Below are 16,285 nucleotides of genomic sequence, written 5' to 3'. Positions count from 1 at the left end.
CACACCACACGCCCATCACACACACCACACGCCCATCACACACACCACACGCCCACCACACGCCCATCACACACACACACACGCCCATCACACACACCACACGCCCATCACACACACCACACGCCCATCACACACACCACACGCCCATCACACACACCACACGCCCATCACACACACCACACGCCCATCACACACACCACACGCCCATCACACACACACACACCACACGCCCATCACACACACACACCACACGCCCATCACACACACCACACGCCCAGCACACACACACACACCACACGCTCATCACACACACACGCCCATCACACACACACACCACACGCCCATCACACACACACACAACACGCCCATCACACACACACACAACACGCCCATCACACACACCACACGCCCATCACACACACACCACACGCTCATCACACACACACACAACACGCCCATCACACACACACACACCACACGCCCATCACACACACCACACGCCCATCACACACACACACACCACACGCCCATCACACACACACACACCACACGCCCATCACACACACACACCACACGCCCATCACACACACACACACACCACACGCTCATCACACACACACACACCACACGCCCATCACACACACACACACCACACGCTCATCACACACACACACACCACACGCCCATCACACACACACACCACACGCCCATCACACACACACACACCACACGCTCATCACACACACCACACGCCCATCACACACACACACACCACACGCCCATCACACACACACACACCACACGCCCATCACACACACACACACCACACGCCCATCACACACACCACACGCCCATCACACACACACACCACACGCCCATCACACACACACACCACACGCCCATCACACACACACACACACCACACGCTCATCACACACACACACACCACACGCCCATCACACACACACACACCACACGCTCATCACACACACACACACCACACGCCCATCACACACACACACCACACGCCCATCACACACACACACACCACACGCTCATCACACACACCACACGCCCATCACACACACACACCACACGCCCATCACACACACACACCACACGCCCATCACACACACACACACCACACGCCCATCACACACACACACACCACACGCCCATCACACACACACACACCACACGCCCATCACACACACACACACCACACGCCCATCACACACACACACACCACACGCCCATCACACACACACACACCACACGCCCATCACACACACACACACCACACGCCCATCACACACAAACACCACACGCCCATCACACACAAACACCACACGCCCATCACACACAAACACCACACGCCCATCACACACACACACACCACACGCCCATCACACACACACACACCACACGCCCATCACACATACACACCACACGCCCATCACACACACACACACCACACGCCCATCACACATACACACCACACGCCCATCACACACACACACACCACACGCCCATCACACACACACCACACGCCCATCACACACACACACACCACACGCCCATCACACATACACACCACACGCCCATCACACACACACACACGCCCATCACACACAAACACCACACGCCCATCACACACAAACACCACACGCCCATCACACACACACCACACGCCCATCACACACACACACCCATCACACACACACACACCACACGCCCATCACACACACACACACCACACGCCCATCACACACACACACACACCACACGCCCATCACACACACACCACACGCCCATCACACACACACACCCATCACACACACACACACCACACACACACACACCACACGCCCATCACACACACACACACCACACGCCCATCACACACACACCACACGCCCATCACACACACACACCCATCACACACACACACACCACACGCCCATCACACACACACACACCACACGCCCATCACACACACACACACCACACGCCCATCACACACACACACCACACACACACACACCACACGCCCATCACACACACACACACCACACGCCCATCACACACACCACGCCCATCACACACAAACACCACACGCCCATCACACACACACACACCACACGCCCATCACACACACCACACGCCCATCACACACAAACACCACACGCCCATCACACACAAACACCACACGCCCATCACACACAAACACCACACGCCCATCACACACACACACCCATCACACACACACACACCACACGCTCATCACACACCACACGCTCATCACACACACACACACCACACGCCCATCACACACACACACACCACACGCCCATCACACACACACACACCACACGCTCATCACACACCACACGCCCATTACACACACACCACACGCCCATCACACACACACACCACACGCCCATCACACGCACACACCTCACGCCCATCACACACACACACACACCACACGGCCATCACACACACACACCCCACGCCCATCACACACACACACACCACACGCCCATCACACACACACACACCCCACGCCCATCACACACACACACACCACACGCCCATCACACACACCAGACGCCCATCACACACACCAGACGCCCATCACACACACCACACGCCCATCACACACACCACACGCCCATCACACACACCAGACGCCCATCACACACACCAGACGCCCATCACACACACCACACGCCCATCACACACACCACACGCCCATCACACACACCAGACGCCCATCACACACACCAGACGCCCATCACACACACCACACGCCCATCACACACACCACACGCCCATCACACACACCACACGGCCATCACACACACACACACCACACGGCCATCACACACACACCCCCCACGCCCATCACACACACACACCACACGCCCATCACACACACACACACCACACGCCCATCACACACACACACCACACGGCCATCACACACACACACACCACACGCCCATCACACACACACGCCCCCCACGCCAATCACACACACCACACGCCCATCACACACACACACACCACACGCCCATCACACACACACACACCACACGCCCATCACACACACACACACCACACGGCCATCACACATACACACACCACACGCCCATCACACACACACACCCCCCACGCCAATCACACACACCACACGCCCATCACACACACACACACCGCACGCCCATCACACACACACACCACACGCCCATCACACACACACACACACACCACACGCTCATCACACACACACCCCACACGCCCATCACACACACACACCACACGCCCATCACACACACACACCCCACACGCCCATCACACACACACACACACACCACACGCTCATCACACACACACCCCACACGCCCATCACACACACACACCCCCCCACGTCCATCACACACACACACACCCCACGCCCATCACACGCACACACACCCCACGTCCATCACACGCACACACACCCCACGCCCATCACACGCACACACACCCCACGCCCATCACACGCACACACACCCCACGCCCATCACACACACACACACCCCACACACACACCCCCCACACACGCACCCCCCACGCCCATCACACGCACACACACCCCATGCCCATCACACGCACACACACCCCACGCCCATCACACACACACACCGCCACGCCCATCACACACACACACACCCCACGCCCATCACACACACACACACCCCACACACACACCCCCCACACACGCACCCCCCACGCCCATCACACGCACACACACCCCACGCCCATCACACGCACACACCCCACACGCCCATCACACACACACACACCCCACGCCCATCACACACACACACACCCCACGCCCATCACACACACACACACCCCACGCCCATCACACACACACACACCCCACGCCCATCACTCACACACACACCCCCCACGCCCATCACACACGCACACCCCCCACACACCCTCACCAGACTCCCCCACCCACCCACCACACACACACACCCCACACCCCCACCAGACTCCCCCACCCACCACCCATCACACACATACCCGCACCCCCACCCATCACACACACTGAACACTCTCACACACCGCGCACACTCACTGACACACACACTCAACCATCACACATGCACACAGCATACCCACAGCAAACAGACCCACACTTGGAACCAGGAGGCCATTCAGCCCTTGCAGCCGATTCCCCAATTCACCAGCTGATGACTGATTTACTCCATTTACCCGCCTGGTTTCTCTAACCCTGAATACCCAGGCCAACAAAAGTCCATCACTCTCCGTGTTGAAGGTTTGCATTGACCCCCGGCCTCAGCAGCGTTTTGGGGGAGAGTCCCAGAGTCCCAGAGTGCCACTGCCCTGTGTGTGAGGAAGTGATTCCCCACCTCACCCCTCAGCGGCCGGGCTGTACTTTGAAGGTTCTGCCCCTTGTTCTGGACTCCCCCACCAGAGGGAATGGTTTCTCCCGGTCTACCCCATCCTGAGTCATCTTAAACACCTGGATTAGTTCATCCCACAATCTTCAATATTCCCGGGAATACAAACCTTGTCAATGTAGCCTGCCCTCGGAATTTAACCCTTTAGTCCCAGAATCACTCGGGTCAATCTGAGCTGCCCCCCTCCGAGACCAATATATCCTCCCTGAGGGGCAGGGACAGAACTGGACGCAGTTACTCCAGGTGGGACTCTGACCCTGTACAGGTGGGACCCTGACCCTGTACAGGTGGGACCCTGACCCTGTACAGGTGGGACTCTGACCCTGTACAGGTGGGACCCTGACCCTGTACAGGTGGGACCCTGACCCTGGACAGGTGGGACCCTGACCCTGGACAGGTGGGACTCTGACCCTGGACAGGTGGGGCTCTGACCCTGTACAGGTGGGACCCTGACCCTGTACAGGTGGGGCTCTGACCCTGTACAGGTGGGGCTCTGACCCTGTACAGGTGGGGCTCTGACCCTGTACAGGTGGGACCCTGACCCTGTACAGGTGGGACTCTGACCCTGTACAGGTGGGACTCTGACCCTGTACAGGTGGGACTCTGACCCTGTACAGGTGGGACTCTGACCAGGGTCTGTACAGGTGGAGTGGAACTTTCTCCCTTTGTACTCCGGACCCCGAGATAAAGGCCAACATTCCATTCGCCTGTTCCCTTATTCTTGGACCTGGCTTTGAGTGATTTCAGTACTTGGGCCCTAAATCTCTCATCTCCCCCACAGTCCCGAGCTGCTCACCATTTGGGGAACATTCCAATGGATCTTTCTCGGGTCCCGAGTGGATGACCTCACACTTCCCCGCTCTGAACTCCAGCTGCCAGAGTTGCCCACTCACTGAATCTCTCGATGTCCCTTTGCATCTTGCTGTTCCCATCTACACTGTGCCACCTAACTTTGTGTCACAGCATCGTTACATACGGCTCTGTGTTCCTTCAACCAAGTCATCGATCGATGTCGTGAACAGCTGCGGCCTCAGTACAGATGCCTGGGGGACCATTAGTTACATCCTGACAATGTGATCACATTCCCATTATCCCTCTCTCGGACTCCTCCCTCCTAACCCATTTCCTACCCATGTAACATAAGAACATAAGAAATAGGAGCAGGAGTCGGCCATTTAGCCCCTCGAGCCTGCTCCGCCATTCAATAAGATCATGGCTGATCTGATCATGGACTCAGCTCCACTTCCCTGCACGCTCCCCATAACCCTTTACTCCCTTATCGCTCAAAACTCTGTCTATCTCCACCTTAAATATATTCAATGACCCAGCCTCTGCAGCTCTCTGGGGCAGAGAATTCCACAGATTTACGACCCTCCGAGAGAAGAAATTTCTCCTCATCTCAGTTTTAAATGGGCGGCCCCTTATTCTAAGATCATGCCCCCCAGTTCTAGTCTCCCCCATCAGTGGAAACATCCTCTCTGCATTCACCTCGTCAAGCCCCCTCATAATCTTATACGTTTCAATAAGATCACCTCTCATTCTTCTGAATTCCAATGTGTACAGGGCTAACCTACTCAAACTTTCCTCATAAGTCAACCCCCTCATCTCCAGAATCAACCCAGTGAGCCTTCTCTGAACTGCCTCCAAAGCAAGTACATCCTTCCTTAAATATGGAGACCAAAACTGCACGCAGTACTCCAGGTGTGGCCTCACCAATACCCTGTACAGTTGTAGCAGGACTTCTCTGCTTTTATATCCATAGATTGCCTCCAATTCCAGGTGCTCTCACTTTTATTAACGCAGCACACACTTACACACACACACACACAGCGCGCTCACACACATACACCACACACACACAGCGCACGCACACACACAGCGCTCACACACACAGCGCACGCACACACATACACACAGTGCTCACACACACATACACCACACACACAGCGCTCACACACATACACCACACACACACAGCGCACGCGCACACACACAGCGCTCACACACACACAGCGCACGCACACACATACACCACACACACAGCGCTCACACACACACACAGCGCACGCACACACATACACCACACACACACAGCGCTCACACACACATACACCACACACACACACAGCGCTCACACACACATATACGACACACACAGCGCACGCACACACATACACCACACACAGCGCTCACACACAGCGCACGCACACACATACACCACACACACATACACGCACACACATACACAGCGCACGCACACATACATCACACACACACAGCGCACGCACACACATACACCACACACACACACAGAGCGCACGCACACACACAGCGCTCACACACACAGCGCACGCGCACACATACACAGTGCTCACACACACATACACCACACACACAGCGCTCACACACATACACCACACACACACAGCGCACGCGCACACACACAGCGCTCACACACACACAGCGCACGCACACACATACACCACACACACACAGCGCTCACACACACATACACCACACACACACACAGCGCTCACACACACATATACGACACACACAGCGCACGCACACACATACACCACACACACACAGCGCTCACACACACACATACACCACACACACATACACCACACACACACAGCGCACGCACACATACACCACACACACATACACGCACACACATACACACACACACACACACACACACAGCGCACGCACACATACATCACACACACACAGCGCACGCACACACATACACCACACACACCGCGCTCACACACACACACGCTCATGTAACCAGTGCGCCCTCACACGATACAGTGAGTCATGCAGAGACGAACAATCCCCCAGGCAGATCCTGCATAAACCCAGAACAATATTTAATCTTTATACATCATGCAGCATTATTGAGAATGCATTTTAATAACACGTCACAAGGAAGAAACCTTCTGGAAAATGAAGCTTCAGGAAAAAAAGAGAAAAAGAATGGGCAGGAATTTTACTGAGGGTAAAAGCAGACAATAACTAACCATGGGAAAGAGGAGAGAGTTTGAAGCATGCAGAGACAGGGAATGGTGAAGGTTTAATTGGTACCTTTCTCGTCGATGGGGCCTGCCTCATCATTATGCAAAGGACACAGAGACACAGCGTCAGATATTAAGATGAATGCAGTTTTTTAATGGATGCTCTGGGCCCTGCTGAAGCTGATCGCCTGCAAATGGCTGCAGTGTTGGAACCGAGCCTGTGTGCAGAGAGACGGCACCAAGCTCGTTCGCCAATGGATCCTGAGAGAGGGACAGAGAGAGGGAGGGTGCACAGTACAGGCAGCCAGCGGCACAGCCCCTACCCCAGCACCAGGATATCCCCCAGATCGCTCAGTTACATCAGCCTGCTCCCAGTGTCCCGCTCTCCACCTTCTGCCAACACCCCGTCACTAGCGATGACATCACCGCCGATGGCTCTCGCTCGCTCGCTCGCTCACTCGCACAGCCAGCTGGGAAAGACCGAGTCCCACGGCTCAACGCACTGATTCCTTGCTTTTCTTCAGAGATGCTGAGCGCTGAGGTACTCCTCCGTAACCTAGCAACACTCCACATTTGCCAGCTGAGTGGCAAGCTGTCGGCCTGGCTGCACCCCTCCCCCTCCACTTCAAACACAATGGAGCAGTCTGGCGAGGGTCGCACTTCACCGCACTCCCTCAGTGCACAGTCCCTCAGTCCCTCCCAACACCACACTCCCTCAGTGCACAGTCCCTCAGTCCCTCCCAACACCGCACTCCCTCAGTGCACAGTCCCTCAGTCCCTCCCAACACCGCACTCCCTCAGTGCACAGTCCCTCAGTCCCTCCCAACACCGCACTCCCTCAGTGCACAGTCCCTCAGTCCCCATCACAGGACCTCCCAACACCGCATTCTCCTTCAACTCCTGCAGAGAATCAGGGGGTTAGATACAGAGTAAAGCTCCCTCCACACTGTCCCATCAAACACTCCCAGGGCAGGTACAGGGGGTTAGATACAGAGTAAAGCTCCCTCTACATTGTCCCATCAAACACTCCCAGGGCAGGTACAGGGGGTTAGATACAGAGTAGAGCTCCCTCTACACTGTCCCATCAAACACTCCCAGGGCAGGTACAGCACGGGTTAGATACAGAGTAAAGCTCCCTCTACACTGTCCCATCAAACACTCCCAGGGCAGGTACAGCACGGGGTTAGATGCAGAGTAAAGCTCCCTCTACACTGTCCCATCAAACACTCCCAGGGCAGGTACAGCACGGGGTTAGATACAGAGTAAAGCTTCCTCTACATAAGAACATAAGAAATAGGAGCAGGGGTAGGCCATTCGGCCCCTCGGGTCTGCTCCGCCATTCAATACGATCATGGCTGATCTGATCATTGACTCAGCTCCACTTCCCCGCCCGCTCCCCCATAACCCTTTATTCCCTTATCGCACAAAAATCTGTCTATCTTTGTCTTAAATATATTCAATGACCCAGCCTCCACAGCTCTCTGGGGCAGAGAATTCCACAGATTTACAACCCTCAGAGAAGAAATTCCTCCTCATCTCAGTTTTAAATGGGCGGCCCCTTATTCTGAGACTATGCCCCCTAGTTTTAGTTTCCCCTATGAGTGGAAATATCCTCTCTGCATCCACCTTGTCGAGCCCCCTCATTATCTTATATGTTTCGATAAGATCACCTCTCATTCTGCTGAATTCCAGTGAGTATAGTCCCAACCTACTCAACCTATCTTCATAAGTCAACCCCCTCATCTCCGGAATCAACCGAGTGAACCTTCGCTGAACTGCCTCCAAAGCAAGTATATCCTTCCTTAAATACAGAGACCAAAACTGTACGCAGTACTCCAGGTGTGGCCTCACCAATACCCTGTACAGTTGTAGCAGGACTTCCCTGCTTTTATACTCCAGCCCCCTTGTAATAAAGGCCAATATTCCATTTGCCTTCCTGATCACTTGCTGTACCTGCATACTAACTTTTTGTGTTTCATGCACCGGGACCCCCAGGTCCCTCTGTACTGCAGCACTTGGTAATTTTTCTCAATTTAAATTATAATTTGCTTTTCTATTTTTTCTGCCAAAGTGGATAACCTCACACTTTCCCACATTATACTCCATCTGCCAAATGTTTGCCCACTCACTTAGCCTGTATATATCCCTTTGCAGATTTTTTGTGTCCTCCTCACAATTTGCTTTACCACCCAGCTTTGTATCATCAGCAAACTTGGCCACATCACACTCGGTCTCTTCATCCATGTCATTACACTGTCCCATCAAACACTCCCAGATAGATACTTGGGATTACATGGGATATACGACACACAAACAGGCCATTTGGCAATCCCTCAGTACTGCCCCTCCAACAGTGCGGTGCTCCCTCAGTACTGCCCCTCCGACAGTCCCTCAGTACTGCCCCTCCAACAGTTTGGCACTCCCTCAGTACTGCCCCTCCGACAGTGCGGCACTCCCTCAGGACTGTCCGTCCGACAGTGCGGCGCTCCCTCAGTACTGCCCCTCCGACAGTGCAGCACTCCCTCAGTCCTGTCCCTCCGACAGTGCGGCGCTCCCTCAGTACTGCCCCTCCGACAGTGCAGCACTCCCTCAGTACTGCCCCTCCGACAGTGCGGCACTCCCTCAGTACTGCCCCTCCGACAGTGCGGCACTCCCTCAGTCCTGTCCCTCCGACAGTGCAGCACTCCCTCAGTACTGTCCCTCCGACAGTGCGGCGCTCCCTCAGTACTGCCCCTCCGACAGTGCAGCACTCCCTCAGTACTGTCCCTCCGACAGTGCAGCACTCCCTCAGTACTGTCCCTCCGACAGTGCAGCACTCCCACAGTACTGCACCTCCGACAGTGCAGCACTCCCTCAGTACTGTCCCTCCGACAGTGCAGCACTCCCACAGTACTGCACCTCCGACAGTGCAGCACTCCCTCAGTACTGCCCCTCCGACAGTGCAGCACTCCCACAGTACTGCACCTCCGACAGTGCAGCACTCCCTCAGTACTGTCCCTCCGACAGTGCAGCACTCCCTCAGTACTGTCCCTCCGACAGTGCAGCACTCCCACAGTACTGCACCTCCAACAGTGCAGCACTCCCTCAGTACTGCCCCTCCGACAGTGCGGCGCTCCCACAGAGTGTCTGAAGCCAATGTGACTTTCGAGGAAAGTGGAGAAGTGGGGTGGGAGTCCCAGGGAACACGGCCTATTACACGGAGACAGAAGTCGGTATCTAAAAAGGAAGATTATAAAACCGTATGAGGAAAAGACAGGGAATGGGAGACAGTATAACTGCAGCGCTCTCACACACATTGGGCCGAATGGTCTCCTGGCAAGACCAAAGAGCAGCGAAGGAAGTTGGGCGGCCCGAAGGTTCTGCTTTCCCAAAGGATGCTGGATATGCAACTTATTCTCAGAGAGGGGAAGTAATTCAGGGTTAACTGAACCTTTGAAAGGATCAATAATATCATATCCCCCGGCCACCCCCCGTACACACACATTAACCCCCAAATCCCGGGGGCTCTGTGGGTCACCATTACCTCACTCCCCACCCCCCTCCCCCCCCTCTCTCGACATTCACTCCCCTCTCCAGCCTCAGCTCCAGCTATTTGCATTCATTCAATCAGCAGCTCCCAGAGTCTCCGCCGAGGAACGAAGGGGATTAAATCAGTACAATTCAACACCGGAAAATGCATGCAGTGCAAGTCATCACCGAGCAACTCATGCAAGCTGGTGGTGGCAGGGTGAGTGTGGCAGCAAATGGAGGTCATGACCCAGGAGCAACCCACGGCGACAGACAGTGTGTGAGAGAAGCAACATGTTCTCCCTCCCTCCGTCTCTCCCTCCCTCCCTCCGTCTCTCCCTCCCTCCCTGCCCCCGTCTCTCCCTCCCTCCCTGCCCCAGTCTCTCCCTCCCTCCCTCCCTCCGTCCGTCTCTCCCTCCCTCCCTCCGTCCGTCTCTCCCTCCCTCCCTGCCCCCGTCTCTCCCTCCCTCCCTGCCCCCGTCTCTCCCTCCCTCCCTCCCTCCGTCTCTCCCTCCCTCCGTCTCTCCCTCCCTCCCTCCGTCTCTCCCTCCCTCCCTCCGTCTCTCCCTCCCTCCCTCCGTCCGTCTCTCCCTCCCTCCCTCCGTCAGTCTGTCCCTCTATTTCTGACTTTCCTTCCCACTCTCTCACCTGCCCCACCATCTCACTCTCCCTACCTCTGTCTGTTTCTCTCCCTCTGTCTGTGTCTCTCCCTCTCTCCCCATCTCTTTGTCTCTGTCCGTCGCTCTGGATTCCTGCCTCAGCTCTAACCTGCCGGTGTGGTCAGTCCTGTGACCTCTAACCTGCCGGTGTGGTCAGTCCTGTGACCTCTAACCTGCCGGTGTGGTCAATCCTGTGACCTTTAACCTGCCGGTGCGCTCAGTCCTGTGACCTCTGACCTGCCGGTGTGGTCCGCCTGTGACCTCTAACCTGCCAGTGTGGTCCACCTGTGACCTCTAACCTGCCGGTGTGGTCCGTCCTGTGACCTCTAACCTGCCGGTGTGGTCAGTCCTGTGACCTCAGACCTGCCAGTGTGGTCCACCTGTGACCTCTAACCTGCCGGTGTGGTCAGTCCTGTGACCTCAGACCTGCCAGTGTGGTCCACCTGTGACCTCTAACCTGCCGGTGTGGTCAGTCCTGTGACCTCAGACCTGCCAGTGTGGTCCACCTGTGACCTCTAACCTGCCGGTGTGGTCAGTCCTGTGACCTCAGACCTGCCAGTGTGGTCCACCTGTGACCTCTAACCTGCCGGTGTGGTCAGTCCTGTGACCTCAGACCTGCCAGTGTGGTCCACCTGTGACCTCTAACCTGCCGGTGTGGTCAGTCCTGTGACCTCTAACCTGCCGGTGTGGTCAGTCCTATGAAAGTGGACTGACTGGAGCGCTGTGTCCTCCAGCGTATTTCCATCAGGACACGGTGGTCCGTGCCGCCTCCCCCCGCCCCGACTCACTGTGCCCCACAACCTTGCGGCTGGATTGTGACCCTGCATGGAGAGGATGGAATGCAGCCAGATTAGCCCGATCCTGACCCAGCACCACCCAGGGCATCGCCAAATCCTCAGCTTCTGAATTACAAGCTCATTAAACCGGGACATTTCAGCTCCACTGCCAGGGAGCGCCGGACTGTGGCGAGTGTGTCGGACACGGAAACACCGGAGACTGTTGGCAGGGTCAAGAGGGAACAGCACGGGCAGTCTGGCAAAAGCAGCAATGGATCCAGGGTAAGCCCCCTCCCCTCGCACTGTGCTCACTACACGTGTGGAGCCCCTCCCCTCCCCTCGCACTGTGCTCACTACACGTGTGGAGCCCCTCTCCCTCCCCTCGCACCGTGCTCACTACACGTGTGGAGCCCCTCCCCTCGCACTGTGCTCACTACACGTGTGGAGGTCCCTCCCCTCGCACTGTGCTCACTACACGTGTGGAGCCCCTCTCCCTCCCCTCGCACTGTGCTCACTACACGTGTGGAGCCCCTCCCCTCGCACTGTGCTCACTACACGTGTGGAGGTCCCTCCCCTCGCACCGTGCTCACTACACGTGGGGAGCCCCTCCCCTCCCCTCGCACTGTGCTCACTACACGTGTGGAGCCCCTCTCCCTCCCCTCGCACTGTGCTCACTACACGTGTGGAGCCCCTCCCCTCGCACTGTGCTCACTACACGTGTGGAGCCCCTCCCCCTCCCCTCGCACTGTGCTCACTACACGTGGGGAGCCCCTCCCCCTCCCCTCGCACTGTGCTCACTACACGTGGGGAGCCCCTCCCCCTCCCCTCGCACTGTGCTCACTACACGTGTGGAGCCCCTCCCCTCGCACTCTGCTCACTACACGTGTGGAGCCCCTCCCCCACCCCTCGCACTGTGCTCACGACACGCGTGGAGCCCCTCCCCTCCCCTCGCACTGTGCTCACTACACGTGTGTAGCCCCTCCCCCTCCCCTCGCACTGTGCTCACTACACGTGTGGAGCCCCTCCCCTCGCACTGTGCTCACTACACGTGTGGAGCCCCTCCCCTCGCACCGTGCTCACTACACGTGGGGAGCCCCTCCCCTCCCACCGTGCTCACTACACGTGGGGAGCCCCTCCCCTCGCACTGTGCTCACTACACGTGTGGAGCCCCTCCCCTCGCACTCTGCTCACTACACGTGTGGAGCCCCTCCCCCACCCCTCGCACTGTGCTCACTACACGTGTGGAGCCCCTCCCCTCGCACTCTGCTCACTACACGTGTGGAGCCCCCTCCCCTCCCCTCGCACTGTGCTCACTACACGTGTGGAGCCCCTCCCCTCGCACCGTGCTCACTACACGTGTGGAGCACCCTCCCCTCGCACCGTGCTCACTACACGTGTGGAGCCCCTCCCCCTCCCCTCGCACTGTGCTCACTACACGTGTGGAGCCCCTCCCCCTCCCCTCGCACCGTGCTCACTACACGTGTGGAGCCCCTCCCCCTCCCCTCGCACTGTGCTCACTACACGTGTGGAGCCCCTCCCCCTCCCCTCGCACCGTGCTCACTACACGTGGTGAGCCCCTCCCCCTCCCCTCGCACTGTGCTCACTACACGTGTGGAGCCCCTCCCCCTCCCCTCGCACTGTGCTCACTACACGTGTGGAGCGCCTCCCCTCGCACTGTGCTCACTACACGTGGTGAGCCCCTCCCCCTCCCCTCGCACTGTGCTCACTACACGTGTGGAGCCCCTCCCCCTCCCCTCGCACCGTGCTCACTACACGTGTGGAGCGCCTCCCCTCGCACTGTGCTCACTACACGTGTGGAGCCCTTCCCCCTCCCCTCGCACTGTGCTCACTACACGTGTGGAGCCCCTCCCCTCGCACCGTGCTCACTACACGTGTGGAGCCCCTCCCCTCCCCTCGCACCGTGCTCACTACACGTGTGGAGCCCCTCCCCCTCCCCTCGCACCGTGCTCACAACACGTGGGAAGCCCCTCCCCTCCCCTCGCACCGTGCTCACTACACGTGTGGAGCCCCTCCCCTCCCCTCGCACCGTGCTCACTACACGTGTGGAGCCCCTCCCCTCCCACCGTGCTCACTACACGTGGGGAGCCCCCACCCCTCGCACTGTGCTCACTACACGTGGGGAGCCCCTCCCCTCCCCTCGCACTGTGCTCACTACACGTGGGGAGCCCCTCCCCTCCCCTCGCACTGTGCTCACTACACGTGGGGAGCCGCCTCCCCTCGCACCGTGCTCACTACACGTGGGGAGCCCCTCCCCCTCCCCTCGCACTGTGCTCACTACACGTGTGGAGCCCCTCCCCTCGCACTGTGCTCACTACACGTGGGGAGCCCCTCCCCCTCCCCTCGCACTGTGCTCACTACACGTGTGGAGCCCCTCCCCTCGCACTGTGCTCACTACACGTGTGGAGCCCATCCCCCTCCCTCGCACTGTGCTCACTACACGTGGGGAGCCCCTCCCCTCCCCTCGCACTGTGCTCACTACACGTGTGGAGCCCCCTCCCCTCGCACTGTGCTCACTACACGTGTGGAGCCCCTCACCTCCCCTCGCACTGTGCTCACTACACGTGGGGAGCCCCTCCCCTCCCCTCGCACCGTGCTCACTACACGTGGGGAGCCCCTCCCCTCGCACTGTGCTCACTACACGTGGGGACCCCCTCCCCCTCCCCTCGCACTGTGCTCACTACACGTGTGGAGCCCATCCCCCTCCCTCGCACTGTGCTCACTACACGTGGGGAGCCCCTCCCCTCCCCTCGCACCGTGCTCACTACACGTGGGGAGCCCCTCCCCTCGCACCGTGCTCACTACACGTGGGGAGCCCCTCCCCTCGCATTGTGCTCACGACACGTGTGGAGCCCCTCCCCCTCCCCTCGCACTGTGCTCACTACACGTGGGGAGCCCCTCCCCCTCCCCTCGCACTGTGCTCACTACACGTGGGGAGCCCCTCCCCCTCCCCTCGCACTGTGCTCACTACACGTGGGGAGCCCCTCCCCTCGCACCGTGCTCACTACATGTGGGGAGCCCCTCCCCCTCCCCTCGCACTGTGCTCACTACACGTGTGGAGCCCCTCCCCTCGCACTGTGCTCACTACACGTGGGGAGCCCCTCCCCCTCCCCACGCACTGTGCTCACGACACGTGTGGAGCCCCTCCCCTCGCACTGTGCTCACTACACGTGGGGAGCTCGTGCCCTCGCACTGTGCTCACTACACGTGTGGAGCCCCTCCCCCTCCCCTCGCACCGTGCTCACTACACGTGTGGAGCCCCTCCCCCTCCCCTCGCAGTGTGCTCACTACACGTGTGGAGCCCCTCCCCCTCCCCTCGCACCGTGCTCACTACACGTGTGGAGCCCCTCCCCCTCCCCTCGCAGTGTGCTCACTACACGTGTGGAGCCCCTCCCCCTCCCCTCGCACCGTGCTCACTACACGTGGGGAGCCCCTCCCCCTCCCCTCGCACCGTGCTCACTACACGTGTGGAGCCCCTCCCCTCCCACCGTGCTCACTACACGTGTGGAGCCCCTCCCCTCCCCTCGCACTGTGCTCACTACACGTGTGGAGCCCCTCCCCTCCCCTCGCACTGTGCTCACTACACGTGTGGAGCCCCTCCCCTCCCCTCGCACCGTGCTCACTACACGTGTGGAGCCCCCTCCCCTCGCACTGTGCTCACTACACGTGTGGAGCCCCCTCCCCTCGCACTGTGCTCACTACACGTGTGGAGCCCCCTCCCCTCGCACCGTGCTCACTACACGTGGGGAGCCCCTCCCCTCGCACCGTGCTCACTGCACGTGGGGAGCCCCTCCCCTCGCACCGTGCTCACTACACGTGTG

At 58.5% G+C, this 16,285-nt stretch overlaps 1 protein-coding gene across 1 annotated transcript in view; it reads right to left on the bottom strand.

Annotated features, from left to right (window-relative positions):
• The window catches only part of LOC139241263 (dynactin subunit 1-like), a gene marked incomplete at its 3' end in the record, with an annotated part of 128,837 nt that overhangs the window by 69,016 nt on the left and 43,536 nt on the right, over window positions 1-16,285 (bottom strand). The window contains exon 4 of the mRNA XM_070869914.1: window positions 7,575-7,592. Coding sequence (XP_070726015.1) covers window positions 7,575-7,592 — 18 coding nt within the window. The remainder of the gene's footprint in view (window positions 1-7,574; window positions 7,593-16,285) is intronic.

The sequence above is a fragment of the Pristiophorus japonicus genome, unplaced genomic scaffold (assembly GCF_044704955.1).
Source record: "Pristiophorus japonicus isolate sPriJap1 unplaced genomic scaffold, sPriJap1.hap1 HAP1_SCAFFOLD_1013, whole genome shotgun sequence".
NCBI classification, from domain to species: domain Eukaryota; kingdom Metazoa; phylum Chordata; class Chondrichthyes; family Pristiophoridae; genus Pristiophorus; species Pristiophorus japonicus.
The sequence above is the reverse complement of the archived record's forward strand: the minus strand, read 5'-3'. Positions and strand labels throughout refer to the sequence as shown.